The 22,330-nt window shown below is 46.2% G+C and overlaps 1 protein-coding gene across 1 annotated transcript in view; it reads left to right on the forward strand.

The window, feature by feature from the left end:
* The first annotated feature begins 9,353 nt into the window (after positions 1-9,353).
* The window catches only part of LOC126263401 (uncharacterized), a 191,459-nt gene continuing 178,482 nt past the window's right edge, over positions 9,354-22,330 (forward strand). Inside the window, exons 1-2 of the mRNA XM_049960495.1 lie at positions 9,354-9,400; positions 20,889-20,945. Coding sequence (XP_049816452.1) covers positions 9,354-9,400; positions 20,889-20,945 — 104 coding nt within the window. The remainder of the gene's footprint in view (positions 9,401-20,888; positions 20,946-22,330) is intronic.

A 22,330-nucleotide genomic window follows, 5' to 3' on the forward strand; every position in this document is an offset into this window, starting at 1 on the left:
GTCAGTCTGGGCCGCGGTCGCCGGTGCAGCCAGGCAGCGCCGCTGTGGTCACTCCGAGCGTGACGGGCAGCACGGAGCGGCTCCCGGCGCCGTCTCGCTCAGCTGGACACGCCCGCCGCAGCGGCTGAGTGGGGCTTTGGCGCCTCTCCGGCAAGGACACGGACGCTGCTCCTCGTGCCGTCAAGAGCTCTCCAAGGACGAGGCGGAACTGTCTCCTACTCCCACTCTCCGTTTAACGAAACAGACACAGGCGAAACGTCAGACTTACAAGTGTTCTTCAAATACACCGCCTCGTAAAAAAAGTGAAACGGCCAGAAGGGGAGGATGAAACGAAATGAAACTTCAGGGTCTGAGAAGGTACTTCATGCTATGGCTGTATGAGCCCATTTATCAGTATGGGGTTGCAGCCCTCTGGCTTGGACACATGCACTGATCGGCTGGGAAGAGTGTCTCCTGTCCTGAGGGAAGCTGGCCCACAAATGTTGTAATTGAAATGATAATTAAAACAAGACCATAAGCTCTCGACAGGCGTTGATATAAATCGACGGAGACAGTCAAAAATGTGTGCCTCGACCAGGACTCAAATCCGGGATCTCCTGCTTACATGGCAGACGCTCTAGCCATCTGAACCACCGAGGGTACAGAGGATAGTGCGACTGCAGGGATTTATCCCTTGCACGCTCCCCGTGAGGCCCACATTCCCAACTTAATGTCCACACACTACATTCGTAGAGCCCCTGCCCATTACACCCATTACTGGCGGCAGACAATCCTACCGAGTCCTGTAAGAGTTCGGGCAATGCGTGTGTATCCAGCACAGAAGAAGAAGGTCTACGGCCAATTAGCCTTAAATATATGAAGATGGTATCTGTTCTTTAGGACACGTCCGAAAGAACAGGTACTATCTTCACATAATGTTGTAATTGGTTCTTGATACCACGCCCGGGTTCCCGGGTTCGATTCCCGGCGGGGTCAGGGATTTTCTCTGCCTCGTGATGACTGGGTGTTGTGTGATGTCCTTACGTTAGTTAGGTTTAAGTAGTTCTAAGTTCTAGGGGACCATAGATGTTAAGTCCCATAGTGCTCACTGCCATTTGAACCATTTTTTTGGTTCTTGATATCCTTGATACTGGCACGGGGATTGAGTTGAGCTTTTGAGCTTTTCCCACACATATTCTACTCAGGTCTGATCTGGGGATCTTGTTGGCAACGCAAGTACCTCATCATTAAACAGACAGCTTATACAGAGATGTGCCATGTGTGAGCAAGCATTGTCCTGTTGAAAAATCGCACCTGTTGCTGTCGCATAAGAGGCAACACATGAGAAGGCAGGATGTCCATGATGTACCGTTGTTCCCTTAACTTCTAGTCATGACCTTAAATCATACCTGATGGCTCCCCGCACCATGACCCCAAAACATTTGAAGAATCGGGCATTTCCCTGGGTCACCGCCATGGCACCTTACCGACGATCATCATGTAAGGTGCCAGGACATGGGCGCTTACACGTTAGCTTACCAACTTTAGTATTAATAATAAAGGGACTGGCAAGGGCATCAGATCATGACTCTATTGAATTATGATAAATATGAGGCACTCTCGAGCAGTATTCCCTGCATGTCTGCATGATTGAGCCACTAACTTAAAGCGTTGGTGAAAAGCGTCGGAAGTTGAGAATTGTGGACTGTAAAGTCTGCAGATGGCCGAAGCTCGCCGGGCCGCCGTGGGCGGCAGGTAGCGGTCACCATGGGACAATACGGCGCTTTTGGGGATAGCCCGGCATCCGGAGCCACCTGTGCAGGGGAACACGCGGTGAAGACGGGAATTTCGTTTGCCTAGGGGCGATATGACCTACTAGATCATTGGCTAGATCTCAGAAATGCCGTTGGAGGGATTTCGGCGACATTGGCCAAAACGGGGTATTCCCCGCCGCGTTTTCGTACGCGTGTGAGGGGAGAATTGTGGAGAGAGAAGACTTCGCCTTCAGCCATCGAGCGGTGCGGACTTGGAGACGGCGTCTTGGCCATCGTCTTCGAAGGTCTGTATCGCAGCACTGTGTTCCGTGCAGAGTTCTGCGGTTAGAGCTCTTTGTGTGCTCAGAAGTGAGATTTTCATCAACGCTCAACCACTTCCAACAACTTACCTAATATTCCTGATCTGGTAGTTATCCTTGCGAGGTGCCGAGTATTTATCAACGCAGCTGCCAGTAATAGGGGCGCGTAATTGCAAATTGTTAATGCGCCATTCTCAGGAGTGTGTGGGTGGACAAAGAAATTCACTTTTTTTTTGTAAATTTTTTCAGTTGTGGGGGATATCAAATTAAAATGCCAATATTACAATCGAATTATCGAATCCACTGTAGCTAGCATTTACCCTGTCCCAGTAAGCTGTACATGTACTCTAATCACTGCACAGCTTGCCCAGAGGGAAAGGAAAGAAGGTTTGCGGTCTTCTATGTCAGCGACGGACAAATACGCTTACAATCATTCGATTTAGTGCACAACTACGATTCTTCGCTGAACGTAATGCGACGCCATTCATCATCAGTCCATGACTCCCGATGAAGGCATCATTCCAAACGCAATGGTTTGTGTTGAGTTGTTAATGGTAGTCCATGCACGAGATGGTAATTGGCTTGTCCGGGTGCTGCTAGTCTCCAACAAATGGAGCAGGATGGCACAGAACGTTGCAGGAAGTACATTACTTGTTCTCGGATGCCAAACTAGATGTGAGTGTGGCGATGTGCTTGGTGCACAATAAGGCAGTCATCCATTGTGGTCAGACGTGGTCGACCTGAACCGTGACAACGATAGTGCGTATCCTCACCTTCCCATGCAGCGCAACAGCACACCACTGTCACGTCAGAATGACCCATAAATTTGGGTGTTAACTGATTCGACTAGCTGGCAAAATGGAAACACGCAATAAGGCCCATTTTAAACCTTGTCCGGCACTGATAATGCTGTGTCACGCGAATACGTGACATCTACGTGTCCTTCACAGCGGTTACTCAACTGTAAACGCCCCTTACTTGCTCTTCGAGGCCCGGTAACAACACTAAACACAAATAACGCAAAAGCTCTCTGGTGGTCGTTCTACCAGTCACAGACAACTGCAACTCTAATCATTTCCAAACCCGCCGACGATGTGTGCGTGTACGAAGTTACATCGAAATCTGAATATGTCTTCTGGGTGTTTAACTTTTTTTGTCAGACAGTGTAATTAAACTGCAACGAAGAAGGAATACGCATAAACGGTACTTATATGAACCTTGTAATCGTACTATAGTATCGCCGCCCGCTTCAGAATCAGTAACTTCCTGTTCCGAGATCGCGGCGATAGCTGTGCGTGAGCTTTCGACATGCGCGGCACGTGCATATCCGGACACGTGGGTTACAGAACGCTAGCCGTAGCGTTTCGAAAAAGAGGTAGAAGTTTCACAACGACAATCGCACTTTTTTTCCGTCAGCGCTTAGTCAGTAAAAGTGTTTATAAATTATTACGTACGGGTGTACCTGCCATATCGAGGCAACGATCAGCCGCGCCGCGACGGGTACGGAATCAAGAAACGCGAATTTGAACTTAATTCGGTGCACGATCTACTTAAGACATAAACTGTGTGTGATTATAATTCACAAGTGAAGATACTTTCGTTCGTGTACCATATCGCGAGATCAGTAGCTAGCCGCGTCGCGAAAAAGTCACCCACACACTCGCAAAAGAGACCGCAAGCGTCGTTAGAGTGAGCCAGTGTTAATTACAAGGAAGTGTAGCAATTACCAAACTTTTTACTTTCACATGCTGGCTTGCTAAGAAGTTAATATTAAGGGAATGTTACAATTTATCATCTTACACGTATCTGCAGGTTGTAGTTAACATTTATAAGAGCCACACGCACGCCTTCCGAATATGAAGACAACGTGTAAACAAAGCGCTGTTGCCCCTCGCAAAGCGCTGTTGCCCCTCGCACGTTTCCGCGTCGGCTTTCTTCATTCGGCGGCACCGAAGCCTGTGTGCAGCCGACTTCCCTGGTCTTTCTTCCGACTACAGGCCTCATCTCCAGGATAGTGGAAAGTACCGGGTGATCAAAAAGTCAGTATAAATTTGAAAACTGAATAAATCACGGAATAATGTAGATAGAGAGGTACAAATTGACACACATGCTTGGAATGACATGGGGTTTTATTAGAACCAAAAAAAAAAAAAATACAAACGTTCAAAAAATGTCCGACAGATGGCGCTTCATCTGATCAGGATAGCAATAATTAGCATAACAAAGTAAGACAAAGCAAAGATGATGTTCTTTGCAGGAAATGCTCAATATGTCAACCATCATTCCTCAACAATAGCTGTAGTCGAGGAATAATGTTGTGAACAGCACTGTAAAGCATGTCCGGAGTTATGGTGAGGCATTGGCGTCGGATGTTGTCCTTCAGCATCCCTAGAGATGTCGGTCGATCACGATACACTTGCGACTTCAGGTAACCCCAAAGCCAATAAAAGCACGGACTGAGGTCTGGGGACCTGGGAGGCCAAGCATGACGAAAGTGGCGGCTGAGCACACGATCATCACCAAACGACGCGCGCAAGAGACCTTTCACGCGTCTAGCAATATGGGGTTCTTTTTTTTTTTTGTTCTAATAAAACCTCATGTCATTCCAAGCATGTGTGTCAATTTGTACCTCTCTATCTACATTATTCCGTGGTTTATTAAGTTTTCAAATTTATACTGACTTTTTGACCACCCGGTATCATGACTTGCCGCTACACCATTGCCCTGTGGCGCCACCATCAGTTTTCAATAAGTAACCTACTATATCAGCCTTTGTTAGAGCCTTTTAATATAAAATTTACATTTGAGGGCCGATTGAGCCCTTTTACCTGGTGTCTAACTTCCTTTTTATGTGCCTAAGTTATACATTTTATATGCTTTTACGCTCCTTGCTACTGTTTCACCTACTTGACTATATATGAGATGAACCAGAACTCCAGTGACAAACTTTCAGAGGTTGCTCATGGACATCTTGTGAGTGTTTTGGGCCGCACGGAGTAGTCGTGTGGTTTGAGGCATCATGTCACGGACTGCGCCGCCCCTCCCGCAGGAGGTTCGAGTCCTCCCTCGGGTATGGGCGTGTGTCTGTTGTTCTTAGCATAGCTTAGTTTAAGTTAGTTTAAGTAGTGTATAAGTCTAGGGATCGATGACGTAAGCAGTTTGGTCCCTTAGGAATTCGCACACATTCGAACATGAGTGTTTTGACATAAGGGACCCATTGTTTCGAGTGGATCGTTACAGAGTAACAATGTAATTATGGCAATTATTGCTGTCAACAGCAAGTACCGTGATTGAATAGAACAAGTTCGTATCCAAACAAGAAACACAGCGCCCGAAATGCAAAAACTATGTACGAGTCGCCGGAGACCGTGCGTCCGCTCTCTTACACCAAAATACTCAGAGGGTATCCCTCAACAACCTCTGAAAGTTTGTCGGTGGAGTTCTGGTTCAGCATGTACTTAGTTATCAGTCTGTTTTTGCAGTTTTCGCACACGCTATATACATTTTGCAATATGTCATGTTATTGTTCACTCCTGGAAATTGAAATAAGAACACCGTGAATTCATTGTCCCAGGAAGGGGAAACTTTATTGACACATTCCTGGGGTCAGATACATCACATGATCACACTGACAGAACCACAGGCACATAGACACAGGCAACAGAGCATGCACAATGTCGGCACTAGTACAGTGTATATCCACCTTTCGCAGCAATGCAGGCTGCTATTCTCCCATGGAGACGATCGTAGACATACTGGATGTAGTCCTGTGGAACGGCTTGCCATGCCATTTCCACCTGGCGCCTCAGTTGGACCAGCGTTCGTGCTGGTCGTGCAGACCGCGTGAGACGACGCTTCATCCAGTCCCAAACATGCTCAATGGGGGACAGATCCGGAGATCTTGCTGGCCAGGGTAGTTGACTTACACCTTCTAGAGCACGTTGGGTGGCACGGGATACATGCGGACGTGCATTGTCCTGTTGGAACAGCAAGTTCCCTTGCCGGTCTAGGAATGGTACAACGATGGGTTCGATGACGGTTTGGATGTACCGTGCACTATTCAGTGTCCCTTCAACGATCACCAGTGGTGTACGGCCAGTGTAGGAGATCGCTCCCCACACCATGATGCCGGGTGTTGGCCCTGTGTGCCTCGGTCGTATGCAGTCCTGATTGTGGCGCTCACCTGCACGGCGCCAAACACGCATACGACCATCATTGGCACCAAGGCAGAAGCGACTCTCATCGCTGAAGACGACACGTCTCCATTCGTCCCTCCATTCACGCCTGTCGCGACACCACTGGAGGCGGGCTGCACGATGTTGGGGCGTGAGCGGAAGACGGCCTAACGGTGTGCGGGACCGTAGCCCAGCTTCATGGAGACGGTTGCGAATGGTCCTCGCCGATACCCCAGGAGCTACAGTGTCCCTAATTTGCTGGGAAGTGGCGGTGCGGTCTCCTACGGCACTTCGTAGGATCCTACGGTCTTGGCGTGCATCCGTGCGTCGCTGCGGTCCGGTCCCAGGTCGACGGGCACGTGCACCTTCCGCCGACCACTGGCGACAACATCGATGTACTGTGGAGACCTCACGCCCCACGTGTTGAGCAATTCGGCGGTACGTCCACCCGGCCTCCCGCATGCCCACTATACGCCCTCGCTCAAAGTCCGTCAACTGCACATACGGTTCACGCCCACGCTGTCGCGGCATGCTACCAGTGTTAAAGACTGCGATGGAGCTCCGTATGCCACGGCAAACTGGCTGACACTGACGGCGGCGGTGCACAAATGCTGCGCAGCTAGCGCCATTCGACGGCCAACACCGCGGTTCCTGGTGTGTCCGCTGCGCCGTGCGTGTGATCATTGCTTGTACAGCCCTCTCGCAGTGTCCGGAGCAAGTATGGTGGGTCTGACACACCGGTGTCAATGTGTTCTTTTTTCCATTTCCAGGAGTGTAGTTGATTAACGAAGAGTATGTACATTTTCCGATTTCTATATCGCACATCAGATAATTTCAGACATACATAATAATATTTTTATTTAATCTTTTTAGAACTTCTTAACAGTCCGATCTCGGTTTGACGTTTGCTTTTCCACGTTGTAAGCCATTACTGAGGAAGTATTTTTGTAACGTGCTTCCTGTACTGTAAGCTATGTTCGAATGGCGTCTTTTTCGAAAATTTTACAAGACTTCCAAGATGACAAATTAATCTCTCGAAGCAGGGAAAGTGCAGTCAAATATTTCAGTAATGCAACTGATAACTAATTTCATTTTGCAAGAATATACACCACAGCTGCCGCAAAAAATGACAGCCATGAACAAAATCACGAACATACGGTATTGGGTGTCCCAAGAGGAATGGTCATTATTCTGGGAGATGACTGGAACGATCATTCGAAACAAAGATGTTTTGTAAATATGGCTCTTAAAACGCATACCTTAAGAGCTATGACCACTTGTTCATTTTCGCTACTGTGAAACACGTCTCTTCTTAAGGTATGGTTCAAATGGCTCTGAGCACTATGGGACTTAACTTCTGAGGTCAGCAGTCCCCTAGAACTTAGAACCACTTAACTAACCTAAGGACATCACACGCACCCCTGCCCGAGGCAGGATTCGAACCTGCGACCGTAGCGGTCGCGCGGTTCCAGACTGTAGCGCCTAGAACCGCTCGGCTTCTTAAGGTATGCGTTTACGATCTTTGTAGCCCAAGTTCACTAAATTTTTTGTTTAGAATGATGGTTCCTATCATATTCCTGATAACCGACCATCCCTCCTGTGAACGCTGTACACAGAATTCGTTTATTTGTATAATTATTTGCCAAAAGAAAAGAAAGGATAGTATGTGGTAATACACCTTTACTAGCGCTAGTGGTGGGGGTAGGTGTGAGAAGTTATGACAAGTAAAAATATTCGATGAAGACCGATATTAGTATCAAATCCATAGTTTTCTGGGATCACTAGGTTCATTATTGACAGTATCGATGACGTTTCACTCTTGAAGCAGGGGGGTCAGTTGAAAGACATTGAAATGTCAGCAATTCTATAAAATTTGGCACAAAAATGGTTCAAATGGCTCTGAGCACTATGGGACTCAACTGCTGTGGTCATCAGTCCCCTAGAACTTAGAACTACTTAAACCTAACTAACCTAAGGACATCACACACATCCATGCCCGAGGCAGGATTCGAACCTGCGACCGTAGCAGTCGCACGGTTCCGGACTGCGCGCCTAGAACCGCGAGACCACCGCGGCCGGCTTTGGCAGAAATATCGCTTGCTATTTCCGAGAAATTTCATCCACATTAGGTATACACTTACTCATTATTTGTGTAAAAATACTCTAGGAGTAAGATATCCCTACTGCTTCTATGGGGAGAGATGGGAATGAGGAGGTCTGACGTATAAAAATGTTCGGAAACGCTGTTATTTCTTTCCTGTGTTTAGTTGACTCGGAATAATTTAAAAGAACGATGCACGATTCACTTCTTATTTGTGCTGCTCAGTGCGTTAACTATGTCATGAGAATAAGCACTGTAGCGAGCTAATTATTTTGTCAGCATGTTTTAAAAGAAGCCGCGCGTGAGAAGCTAGTTGGATGTAAATAAAAGAAAAAATAAATAAAAATACGTATTTGCCTTCCTTCCACAATCCACAATCCACAGGATCCACTTTGTTTAAGATATGATCCTTTTACTATACACCTTCAAAACAATATAATCCATTAGTGGCCTCTAAACCTGAATTGGTTTGTTCTTTATACTTCATATACTCATTATGCGGCATAACCATTGAAAAAATTCTGCTGCATATTACAATTCTTGCTGCATTTGGTTTGTTCTTTTATCGAACGTCACTGCACCTCTCCTTCTCATCCGCATTGCGTTACTGAACGCCTTATTGACCGAGGTTCGACACTTATTGCGACACGGGATTATAAAGCTGTGAATGGTACTGCCACCACGTAGTTCGTATAGACATTTATTCCACACGACGCGTTTCGAGTGGCATCACTCATCATCAGACTTCATTTGCATGACAGACGTTGCACGTGTCGTGCATTAGCGTGCATTACGACGCTACCACACAGCGTGCCAACAGCATGGAGCGTGCTTTGTTCGTTGATGTCTGGTGGCTTCCTTTTGTGTCTTCGATCAGGTTTTTTTTTGTTTTTTTTTTTTTATTTACATTCCCCAGTAGCGGGAGGTCCGTCAGTGGCCACTCTTCAGCCTTTGAATAAAACAATTAATAATACATCAACATAAATAAAAACGATTATCTGAAATTTGATGAGACGATGGCGATATGTGTGATCTTGAAACCTCCGAGGGTGATGGTGCTGAGGGCTTCTGGTAATACTTTTTATGTGAGCTGTTTGGATACAGATGAGAATGTAGAATAAGTGATAGGAAAGTTGTTGTGGAATGAGAGTTGGTAAGGGCTAAGAGGCGGTACGTTGTTTGGTAGGAGGCGGGTAAGATTTTTTTAGACAGGCTAATAGCAAATAGAATGGTGCATATGTCGCCGGTGACTAGAAACTCATATCCGCTTAGATAGAAATAGAAGCTCACTTCGAGAGTGTTTGGGCTAGACGTTGTGCTCATAAACTTATAATTGGATCTTTCTACCGACCATCAACTGACATTGGTTCGTGGCCCCTTTAATACGACCTCGCACAATCCATACCACAACTTATCAGGACGGGAAACGGGATGACGAATCATGGTTGATAGTCGTACTTTGATTTACACATACTTAATTTATTAAAGTAAGGTTCCTGCAGATCATTCCCCCACAATCTTCGCTACAAGCAGCAATTACTTCGTATAAGGTCTTATTGAAACAAAACAAGTTTAACCATAAAATGCATGTAAAAACAGTTCAGAAACAAGTAGCAAACACAGTGCCGTGGCTTTGCCACGCTTAACAAAAGCTTACAACTAACATTACAGTCCCTATCAGAGTGGACCAGCCACTTAATTGCATTTAAATACTACATGGCCCAAACCACACTTAAATCTCACATGGTAAACCACTATTCACTAGAACATAGATATGTAACAGAAGCAAGAAAGATAGCCATGAAAAAAACCCAGATTACACTTAGTTGCAGGTCTATTTGTTTAAACATCAGAAAATCACAAATTACAACACGCGTTTTACCCGCCTTGGCGGAAGGAAAAGATATATACTATTCCTTTTGTTTGGGGTTTTCGCCCAAAGCAATCCGGCCGTGGCAGGGTTACGTAAACACAGCAGGACCTAGGCTGCAGGTTACACCTCACTCCCCACGTTCGCGCTTACAGCAGCTTTTGACAAACACAGGACAATTGCAACACACAAAATACAGGACAGAATCCTTGCATCAGACATACTTGCATCAGTCTACAAAATGTTCCGTTCACAGCAACAACTGACCTTTAAATTAAAACCACTTAAGGACGGTTCACCAATAATAATAATAATAATAATAATAATAATAATAATAATAATAATATCACTTAGGTGCAGTTTTCAATCACTTAACACAGCTATAACTAAGACTTCACTGCGAAGCCAACATTTAACCAGCTCAGACGGAGCTCATCCACATACTTTTCAGATAACGGCTGTGTAAGTTCCACAATCATCTAGCGAGTGAAACGCCTCTCAACGCGTCGCTCAGTCACATACACTATCGGCCAACTTACTTGATGTTTACACACAGCACAACTCAGCGGCTCAAACAGCTTAACCACATTCCTTCAGGGACCTTTCCCTTGATGGAAATCACGAAACTTGGATCTCCGAGCTGCCCCTAAACACAGACTTGCCGACCAATACATCTGCGCGGTATATCACGCTGATACGGCACACCCGGTCGAAGCTCCTTCCTCCGGAGACGTCCGACGTCTCTCTATGTTTTTCTTTTGAAAGCTAACGGCCGACTCTTGAAGCCCGCCAACCCGGAAGAAAGCCACACGATATGCAAAGATCTCATATACCCTCCAAAATCGATCGCAACGATGTAACAGCGTACCCTGTGCTGGCGCCAGTCCGCCACGGCTCAGACCTCTTGACTTAAACAAAAACTTCAAGGAAAACCTCGGGTCGGTGGTATGTAAATTTCCCAACCAATATTCCATCATTGGATGAGACTTTAACGATCTAACAGTCGATAGGGGTAGTTTGATCTGTTAACTGGTGTGCAAGAGAAAATATTCCGCTAATAAATACCAGTGCGTTCTCTGAAAATTACCTATACCAAATTTTTCGGAAGCTAGTCATGATGGAAATGTATCATATCTAGCGGCAACAAACAGACCTGACCTGTTTGAGGATGTCCGTGTTGAAACTGGTAACAGTTACTTGGATGCCGTTTTGGCAACATTGATTATCAAAGTGTAAAGGCCTGCTAAACAAGTACAAAGATTTCATATTCAGTAAATTAGATTAAGAGGCAAGAGCAACAAACATCAATAAGAAGGAGAATGCAAGAATCGAAACATAGCCTACTTTTTCAAAGATACGCATCAGTTGGGAAAATTGCTACCAGTAGGGGCCACATGCCTTCACTCCATGTACAGTTTGGAGGATGAGGAATACAACGAAGAATTCTGCTGTACAATGCGATATAACTACTTCCCCTTACGCCACTGGACGAATACCTATGATCAAAATTTCTTCTTTCAGCAAGATTCGATCTATGGCTTCGGGTTAAGTGAAGCCGCAGAAAATGGGTTGTGATCTGGACTTCGATAGCGAGTAAATTTATGCTGTTGACCAAAATGAACATACTGCGTACTTTGTGAGGATGAAGAAAAAATTATCAAAATTGTTTTGCGATCCAGAGTTCTAAATAAATCAGTTTCTTTGATTACTATAAAGCTTTCAAAACTGGTCCTAAGCACTATGGGACTTAACATTTGAGGTCATCAGTCCCCTAGACGTAGAACTACTTAGACCTATCTAACCTAAGGACATCACACACATCCATGCCTGAGGCAGGATTCGAACCTGCCACCGTAGCAGCAGCGCGGTTCCCGACTGAAGCGCCACAACGGACGGCCTATCAATCTTTAGTACATGTAAGGAGAAGTCAAATGAAAACGAAACAGATGGAAAAATTATTTTTTATTGTTTATTATTACAAAAGTAATCAACACAACTGTTGATACATGTGTCACACTGTGAGAAAAACCGGTCAGTGCCTTCACGGAAAAATGTTTTCGGTTGCCTGCGGAACCATGATTGTACTCAGTCGTACACCTCTTCGTCCGAAGCAAACAGACGGCTACGAATGTCTTTTTTCAGAGCACCAAAAATATGGAAATCGGAACTATGTGGTGGATGAAACGAGACTGTACGGTGCACATGAAAGGCCTCCCAGCGAAACTTCTGAAGCTTAGCCGGTACATTCTTTGTAACATACGGGCCCTCCATGTGATGGCTTGTTTCACTCTGGGATACATGTATTAAAACTTATGCTGGTTACTTTTAAAATAAACAGCTTACTTACTACTCGAACCCTATTATAGGCTCGTACCAACTGAAATCGGGACTCATCTCACCAAACCAAGGTTTTCCAATCGTGTAGGACCCGACCTATAATGGTCACGAGCCCAGGAGAGGCGCTGTACTCAAAGTTGTGCTGTTAGCAAAGGCCCTAGTGCCGGTCGTCTGCTGCCATAGCCCATTAACGCTATATTTCGCCTCTCTGTCCTAAAGGATACGCTCGTCGTACGTCCCACATTGGTTTCTGTGGCTCGGTCTTCAAGTGAAGGCTGTCGGTCACTGCCTTTTCCTTGGTGAGAGGTAATGCCTGAAATTTAGTATTTTGGCACACTTGTGACACTTTAGACCTCGGACTATTGAATTCCCTAACGATTTCCGAAATGCAATGTCCCACGAGTCTAGCTGTAACTACCATCCTGCGGTCAAAATCTGTCAACTCCCGTCGTGCGGTCGTAATCGTATTGGGCATCTTTTCACATGTGTACAAATAACAGCGCCGCCAATGCACTGCCCTTTTATGCCTTTTTTACGTGATAATACCGACATCCCTGTGTGTGCATATTGTTATCCCACGACTTTTGTCACCTTAGTGTACATATTTTAACTGCCGCGTCACATGCGAGCAACGTCACCAGATGGCGTTCGCAATGTTTTGGTTCATCAGTGTACAGCGTATGGAAACAAAGACCCTGAGAATGATGTTTCATCGTTGGCGCCAGTTCGGTCTCTGCTCATAGTGAACACTGTTCAGTGATCTCTATACTGCATGGATGTAGAACTCAGGTAACTGTGTACAGAGATGCAGCGTGTCTCCAGACACATGTGGTCTGCACGGTCCGCTATGTTGTAATTAGGATAATCGATTCGTTCCGTCGGTACATGATTAACAAAAACTTACCGATTTCAGGTTATAATCGTTATCAAAATTTTATTTCTGTAGGACCCACAGTTTCGAAATATGGCCTGTAGTAAGCCATAGTATAAACATCCCTTGTGAGACCTTAACTTTTCCCGGCGAATTGAATGTTCAAATAACTTACGGGTTTGCTGCCGGGTTACGTCGTCGACCACCGCCGATATTTCGACAGGAGCACACCCTGCCATTCTCAAGGCACAACCGCAAGGAGGAAGCAATGTGCGAGGGAATTCAATACCTCGGTTTACAGAGGAGAAACAAGGAAGATACCACACACAGAACAAGTAACCGCAGAGTCAACACACAACCGAAGATAACCAACATCAGAAATATCGATAGTGACTATTAATCAACAGGTGAGGTAGCACTAATTCTGACCCTCTGTTTTTTGATGAGAGACAGAGCAGGATTCCAAGCAGCATTTAAACAAAATCCACCATCTCTGTTTATAAGGTTGCTTGATATTTGATTTCAACAGCTTCCTTAATAACACTATCCCAATAGCTGGAATTGCAAGCCAGAATCTCCGTGTTGTTGTATTCCATAGGATGACCGGTGTCAAGGCAATGTTCTGCAATGGCGGATTTGCTCGGCTGTTGTAAGCGTGTGTGACGTTTATGTTCAATACACCGGTCTTCCACAGTCCTGATTGTCTGACCAATATATGACATGCCACAACTGCAAGGAATACGATAGACACCAAACTTAAGCAAACCAAGATCATCTTTTACGGAAGCCAACAGGTTCTTAATCTTAGGTGGTCGAAAAACACATTTCACATCACATTTCCGCAAAATAGGCCAATCCTGTTGGAAACGCTTCCTGCGTAAGGCAAAAAGGACGTAGACGTAGGTGCCACTTCGTTGCTATAGTCACTCACCCGTTGCACAGAAGGCTGATAGCGCAACGCACGTTTGTGCCTAACCATGCGGCACATTTTCGGTTCTCTTTAACGAACGTGTAAATATGCGCTTGGTTACTTCCACTGGCGATACTACCCGACCTTCCCCTAATCATCCCACGAAGATTGGCACTAGTGTAGCGGATGTACACTGAGGTGACAAGTCATGGGATAGCTCCTAATATTGCTCGGCGTAGTGCAGAAACTCGACGTGGCATAGACTCAATGAGTAGCTGGAAGCCCTGTGCAGAGATATTGAACCATGATGCTTCTATAACCGTCCACAACTGCGAAAGTGTTGCCGGTGCATGACTTTGTGTAGGAACTGATCTCTCAATTATGTCCCATGAATGTTCGATGGGATTCATGCCGAGAGATCTGGGTGGCCAAATCACCCTCGAATCGCCCGGAGTATTCTTGAAATCACGAAAAATTGTACCCTGTGACATGGCGTATTGCCATCCAAAAAATTTCCATAGTTGTTTGGGAACCTGAAGTCCATGAATGGCGACAAAAGGTCTCCACGTAGCCGACATAACTACACTCATGCTCATAAATTAAGGATAATGCTGATACATGGTGAAACAATGCTCTGGTGGGCGGTTTGCGGGTTTAAATCGCCTCGGGGTATGACCATGTGGTGCATTTGACTTGCGGTCGTCGCATCGTGGCGCTGACAGCAGTCCACGTATGCAAAGGTGTGTTGGTGCATGTCAGAGTACGGTGCAGCGAGTAAGTGTGCAGACGTTTTCAGACCTGCTGAGGGTGACTGTGTGTTGAAAATGGCTCAAAGAACACATACTGATGACGGTATGACGGGTAGAATATTAGGGCGACTGGAGGCTGGACAAGCACAGCAGGTCGTAGGTCGGGCCCTCCATGTATCACAAAGTGTGATCTCAAGATCATGGCAACGATTCCAGTAGACAGGAAACGTGTCCAGGCGCTACAGTACGGGACGTCCACAATGTACAACACCACACGAAGATCGATATCTCAATATCAGTGCCCGCAGACGGCCACGGAGTACTGCAGTTAGCCTTGATCGGGACCTTACCGCAGCTACTGGAACAGTTGTCTCCAGACACACAGTTTACAGACGACTGAACAGACATGGTTTATTCGCCCGGAGACCTTCAAGGTGCATTCCACTGACCTCTGGTCACAGGAGAGCCCCTAAAGCCTGGTGTCAAGAACGCAGTACATGGTCATTGGAACAGTGGTCCCAGGTTATGTTCACGGACGAGTCCAGGTATAGTCTGAACAGTGGTTCTCGCTGGGTTTTCATCTGCCGTGAATCAGGAACCAGATACCAACCCCTTAATGTCCTTGAAACGGACCTGTATGGAGGTCGTTGTTTGATGGTGTGGGGTGGGATTATGATTGGTGCACGTACACCCCTGCATGTCTTTGACAGAGGAACTGTAACAGGTCAGGTGTATCGGGACGTCATTTTGCAGCAGTGTGTCCGCCTTTTCAGGGGTGCAGTGGGTCCCACCTTCCTCCTGATTGACGACAACGCACGGCCCCACCGAGCTGCCATCATGGAGGAGTACCTTGAAACAGAAGGTATCAGGCGAATGGAGTGGCTTGCTGTTCTCCAGACCTAAACCCAATCGAGCACGTCTGGGATGCTCTCGGTCGACGTATCGCTGCACGTCTTCAAACCCATACGACACTTTAGAAGCTCCGACAGGCACTGGTGCAAGAATGGGAGGCTGTACCCCAGCAGCTGCTCAACCATCTGACCCAGAGTATGCCAACGCGTTGTGCGGCCTGTTTACGTGTGCATGGTGATCATATCTCATATTGATGTCGGGATACACGCGCAGGAAAGAGTGGCGTTTTGTAGCACATGTGTTTCGGGACGGTTTTCTCCACTTATCACCAATACCGTGGAGTTACAGATCTGTGTCGTGATGTTCCCTATGTGCCTATACTATTACCGCCAGTTTTGTGTAGTGCCACGTTGTGTGGCACCACATTCTGCAATTATTCTTAATTTATTAGCGTGAGTGTATTTCCAGTCAGTTATGGGTTCAATTGGCTACCATCGGCTCTTACCAAAAGAAATGTGGACTGGTCTGACATGGCGCTGTTCAGTCCTCTAGGATCCAACCGTTATGGTCAAGAGACCAGGAGAGGTGCTGCAGGTGATGTCGTGCTGCTGCCGAACGCACTCGCGTCGGCCGTCTGCCCATTGAAGCTACATTTCGCCGTCTCTGTCCACACGGATACGTTCGTCGTAGGTCCCACTTTGAATTCCGCGGTTATTTCACGCAGTGGTGCTTACCTGATAGCGCTGACAGGTCTGTACAACCTCCGCTGCTTTCTGTCGTTATCTGACGGCCGTCGGCCACTGAGTTCTCCGTGCTGAGAGATAATGCCTGAAATTTCGTATTCTCGGCAAAATCTTGACGCTGTGGAGCTCGGAATATTGAATTCCCTAAAGATTTCCGAAATGGAATGCCCGATGCGTCTAACCCCAACTACCATTCCGCGTTCAGAGTCCGTTAAATCTCCTCGTCCGACCATAATCACGCCGGGAATTTTTCATATGAATCATCTGAACGGAAATGACATCTTCGCCAATGCACTGCTCTTCTGTATACAGTGTACGGGATACTACCGCCATCTGTTCGCCACCGGTACCTGAGTGCCGGCACGGTAGCTCAGCGTGTTCAGAGTGCCGTGTGGTCTCTGTTAAAAAAAAAAAAAAAAAAAAAAAAAAAAAAAGACTGAGTCAAGGACTCAACGATCAACTTGAACAGATGTCTTGTGACGTCCGCCCCGACCAAATACAACGAACAATACCGAACAAAATGAGGAAAAAAGTGATCAGCACGACAGAATGTCAATCCTAAGGGCCCAGGTTCAATTCCCTGCTGGGTCGGAGATTTTCTCCGCACAGGGACTGGATGTCGTGTTCTCAGTTTGTAACTGATGCGTCTACATTACTGCTCTTTCAGCATAACGTAGTTATTGGCGTTCTTGTTACGCTCCGCCACTCACACAATTTAATCGAACACACTTTTTTCCCCCAAGAATCTTATTTTCCGGTCCATAAAACCAATGCAGTGACATGGGTACGGAGAATGATTGTGGGCTACGTCTACAACGAACCGGAAAAGGACAAAATGGATTTTTGCCTTTTTCTCCTAGATGGACACGCGAAGCTGCAACAGCATAAGAAATAAAGGAAAGACTTCGCTAATTACCTGCGGCGGACATTCACCGACCCGCCGGCCAGATGGGGTGTGACGGGTGAAAGATGATAGACGAGGTAAGCCGAGACGGACATCGATCACAGTTAACGGAACCTTAGTTATCTTCGAGAAGTCAACCCAGTCTTAGGCCAACGTCAGGAGAAAGGGTCGATAGTTGGCTCTATTGCTCTATCGAACGTCGGGTGGTGATCAGGTGTCACCCCTGACATGAATTTTATTTCATTGCTAGAGGAGCATGTTTCTTTTGTATTTGTACTATCAGCGACGTCTTCATGTCTTTTTCATTTGGACATTTTTAATTTTATTAATTTCCTTACTTCATTAATTTTCTAATTAGTCTCTATTTGTCAACATTTGTACGTTGTAGACATTATTTATGAGGTAGTGTACAAAATGTATGTAAGCAAAGGTTGTAAGTCTGACCTTGTAAAACAATTATTCTCTGTAATAACGGGTGATAAAAAGTCAGTATAAATTTGAAAACTGAATAAATCACTGAATAATGTAGATAGAGAGGTACAAACTGACACACATGCTTGGAATGACACGGGGTTTTGTTAGAACCAAAAAACTAACAACGTTCAAAAAATTTCCGACAGATGGCGCTTCATCTGATCACAATAGCAATAATTAGCATAACAAAGTAAGACAAAGCAAAGATAATGTTCTTTACAGGAAATGCTCAATATGTCCACCATAATTCCTCAACAATAGCTGTAGTCGAGGAATAATGTTGTGAACAGCACTGTAAAGCATGTCCGGAGTTATGGTGAGGCATTGGCGTCGGATGTTGTCCTTCAGCATCCCTAGAGATGTCGGTCGATCACGATACACTTGCGACTTCAGGTAACCCCAAAGCCAATAATCGCACGGACTGAGGTCTGGGGACCTGGGAGTCCAAGCATGACGAAAGTGGCGGCTGAGCACACGATCATCACCAAACGAAGCGCGCAAGAGATCGTTCACGTGTCTAGCAATTTTTTTTTGTTCTAATAAAACCCCATGTAATTCCAAGCATGTGTGTCAATTTTTACCTCTCTATCTACATTATTCCGTGGTTTATTAACTTTTCAAATTTATACTGACTTTTTGATCACCCGGTATATATAAGATAGGTAAAAAAGTGGCTACCGTCGTTCCTTCTTAACTCTGATTCCCGAAAAAAATAAAAAAGTAAAAAAAAAGTGGTCAGTGCTATAGAATGTGAACCCTAAGCGCCCAGGTTCGATTGCCGTCTGGGTCGGAGATTTTCTCCGCTCAGGGACTGGGTTTTGTGTTGTCCTAATCATCATCATTTCATCCCCATCGGCGCGAAAGTCGCCGAAGTGGCGTCAAATAGAAAGACTTGCACCCGGCGAACGGTCAACCCAACGGGAGGCCCTCGTCACACGACATTTACATTTTACCGCCATCTGTATACGTGCATATCGTTATCGCGTGACTTCTGTCACCTCAGTGCACAGTTTTGACCCTACAGCGGAGGGACGGTGTGATAGCGGAGGAGCCGGCAGGAGCAGGCGGCCGGGCTGCTTCGTGTCTCGGCTAGCTGGTCCCTGCCGCACAGAGGTGGGCGTCGGCCGGGTCGCGGGGTCGGCTGGCGCCGCCCACGGCTGGGCGAGGCAGCCAGCGGGCTGCAGGCAGCAGTACGCAGGCTGCAGCACGCGCTCTCACGACAGCCGCGGCCGTGTCGCCGTACACACGGGACGCCGCGCCGGGTCACCGCACTGCGCAGCGCCAGCCGCTGCGGCCCTGAGCGCAGCCGCGCTGCCCTACCAGGGGCGCATCAGAAAGCCAGAAACTATCTGACCGCGATACGACATACACTACTGGCCATTAAAATTGCTACACCAAGAAGAAATGCTAATGATAACGGCTATTCATTGGACAAATATATTATACTAGAACTGACATGTGATTACATTTTCACGCAAATTGGGTGCATAGATCCTGAGAAATCAGTACCCAGAATAACGCCTGGGCATTGAGTCAAACAGAACTTGGATGGCGTGTACAGGTACAGCTCCCCATACAGCTTCGACACGATACCACAGTTCATCAAGAGTAGAGACTGGCGTATTGTGACGAGCCACTTACTCGGCCACCATCGACCACACGTTTTCAATTGGTGAGAGATCTGGCCGGCCGGTGTGGCCGTGCGGTTAAAGGCGCTTCAGTCTGGAACCGCGTGACCGCTACGGCCGCAGGTTCGAATCCTGCCTCGGGCATGGATGTGTGTGATGTCCTTAGGTTAGTTAGGTTTAAGTAGTTCTAAGTTCTAGGGGACTGATGACCACAGATGTTAAGTCCCATAGTGCTCAGAGCCATTTGAACCATCTAGGGGACTGATGGCCTCAATGTTAAGTCCCATAGTGCTCAGAGCCATTTTTTAAATCAGCCTGGCGTTTGGTCTGGCACCTGAAGGTACGTAAACCCACCGAAGTGGTGTCGAAAGGGTTGCCTAATCCTCAGGCTCTAGAGAGAACCGCTAGGATAAACTCCTATCGAAATTTCTGACAGGTACATTTGTTCCAAATGTTGTTTCTCAAAAGTACCATTAAAAATCGTATTAGAAATTCCAGACTCAAACGCCAGCGAAGGTCTGAACTGCAAATCTGGGATGTTGCTATATCTTTAAGTGATATACATTATTTCAAAATTCGGTTGAAATCGAAAAAGTAGGAGAAAAGTTAAATTCTTGGGTGCAGTCTCGTATTAACACCACACTTTGGTAGTCCCAATAAACACTACCCATCACCTTCTCCGATGGTGGTTGGGTTTTCGGCTTTTCTCGGCATAATCACTGCCCACCGTAACACTGACTGTCACCTGGTGGCGGAATGTGCATCCCAGGCGGAAGGGAAAATATACAGACGTTGTAGAGGCGAATGGGGGAACGTTCTAGCTACATTAAGGGCCGCAACTGGGAAGATCCACTGTCCGGAGTCTGGGACAAGGTATTATGACTATCAACGAATGTATGACTATCAATAATAATGGAACACAGCAATCAGTCTCCCTTTCCTTTCATGCTTTGTTAAACCAAATCTAAATAATGGCTAGATTTGCTTTAATGAAGCTTCAAAGGAAAGGACGACTGATTGTTGTGCTCCATCACTATTGATTATGTAAAACGTCTGGTTGCAGTTACAATGTCAGTTTCAGATTCCACTAAAAATAGCTTCAGTAGAAAAGCCGAAGCTGTTCGTGCAGTAAAATGAACATTTTAGCTCTAGAGCGGTTACTTACCACGTACGTTTGACACAGTAAGGCCTTGAAAGTAACATTTTTCTCTTGTTCTGCAGGTCCAGATGGCTGTTTGGCACACAGGAGGCGGGCCGCTTTGACAGCGCCGTGGCCAGGTAAAGAACTCTGCACATTCATTACATTTTATAGTTTTTATTGGCTTCCATTCACATTTACGCTGCCACCTAGCGACGAATATATGTAATATTTTCACACTTAACGTGTACTTAAAAGGAAGCTAGACTGGTTTATTATTTTAAATTGTTCTAAACCTAACGCCAGTTAGGAAATGTAAATGCTCAAAATTGACCACTTGTGTATTTGGAATATAGGTAAGGGTTTAGATTTGCAGATCAAGAAGTCTTGTGATGGCCAGTGCTGTCCAAAAGCGAGTACCTCGCAGGCACTGCTGGTTTTCTTGCATTTCGCTACATTTTTTTGCGTCGCTACTTTTCTGTATACGACAGTACCATCCGCGAAAAGCTTTAAGGAACTTAAAGCATTCTCTACTAGGTCATTTACATATATTGTGAAAAGTAGTGGTCTTATAACATTCCCCATGGAACATGCTCGAGGTTACTTTTACGTCGAAGATGGTACTCCGTTCAGAGTATTCTGTTCGCCAGACACACCTCAATCCAATCACATAGTTGATATTCCATACGCATCGAATGCCTTCCAGAAGTCAAGGAAAACGGCGTTTACCTGGGTCCCCGTATCTGCTGCTCTCTGGGTCTCGTGGACGAACAGAAGCAAGCTGGGTTCCACGCGATTGTTGTTTTCGGAACCCATATTGGTTCTTACAGAAGGGCGCAGGGGTTAAAAAGCTGACATTGGATTAGAAAATTGGCGTACCGTCGGTAGTATTGTTACAGTGAGAACGAAGTACACTACTGGTCATTAAAATTGCTACACCACGAAGATGACGTGCTACAGACGCGAAATGTAACCGACAGGAAGAAGATGCTGTGATATACAAATGATTAGCTTTTCAAAGCATTCACACAAGGTTGGCGCCGGTGGCGACATCTACAACGTGCTGACATGAGGAAAGTTTCCAACCGATTTCTCATACACAAACAGCAGTTGACGAGCGTTGCCTGGTGAAACGTTTTTGTGATGCCTCGTGTAAGGAGGAGAAATGCGTACCATCACGTTTCCGACTTTGATAAAGGTCGGATTGTAGCCTATCACGATTGCGGTTTATCGTATCGCGACATTGCTGCTCGCGTTGGTCGAGATGCAATGACTGTTATGCACAATATGGGATCCGTGGGTTCAGGAGGATAATACGGAAGGCCGTGCTGGATCCCAACGGCATCGTATCACTAGCAGTCGAGATGACAGGCATCTTATCCGCATGGCTGTAACTGATCGTGCAGCCACGTCTCGATCCCTGAGTCAACAGATGGGGACGTTTGCAAGACAACAACCATCTGCACAAACAGTTCGACGACATTTGCAGCAGCATGGACTATCAGCTCGGAGACCATGGCTGAGG

This window comes from Schistocerca nitens, chromosome 6, assembly GCF_023898315.1.
Source record: "Schistocerca nitens isolate TAMUIC-IGC-003100 chromosome 6, iqSchNite1.1, whole genome shotgun sequence".
NCBI classification, from domain to species: Eukaryota; Metazoa; Arthropoda; class Insecta; order Orthoptera; family Acrididae; genus Schistocerca; species Schistocerca nitens.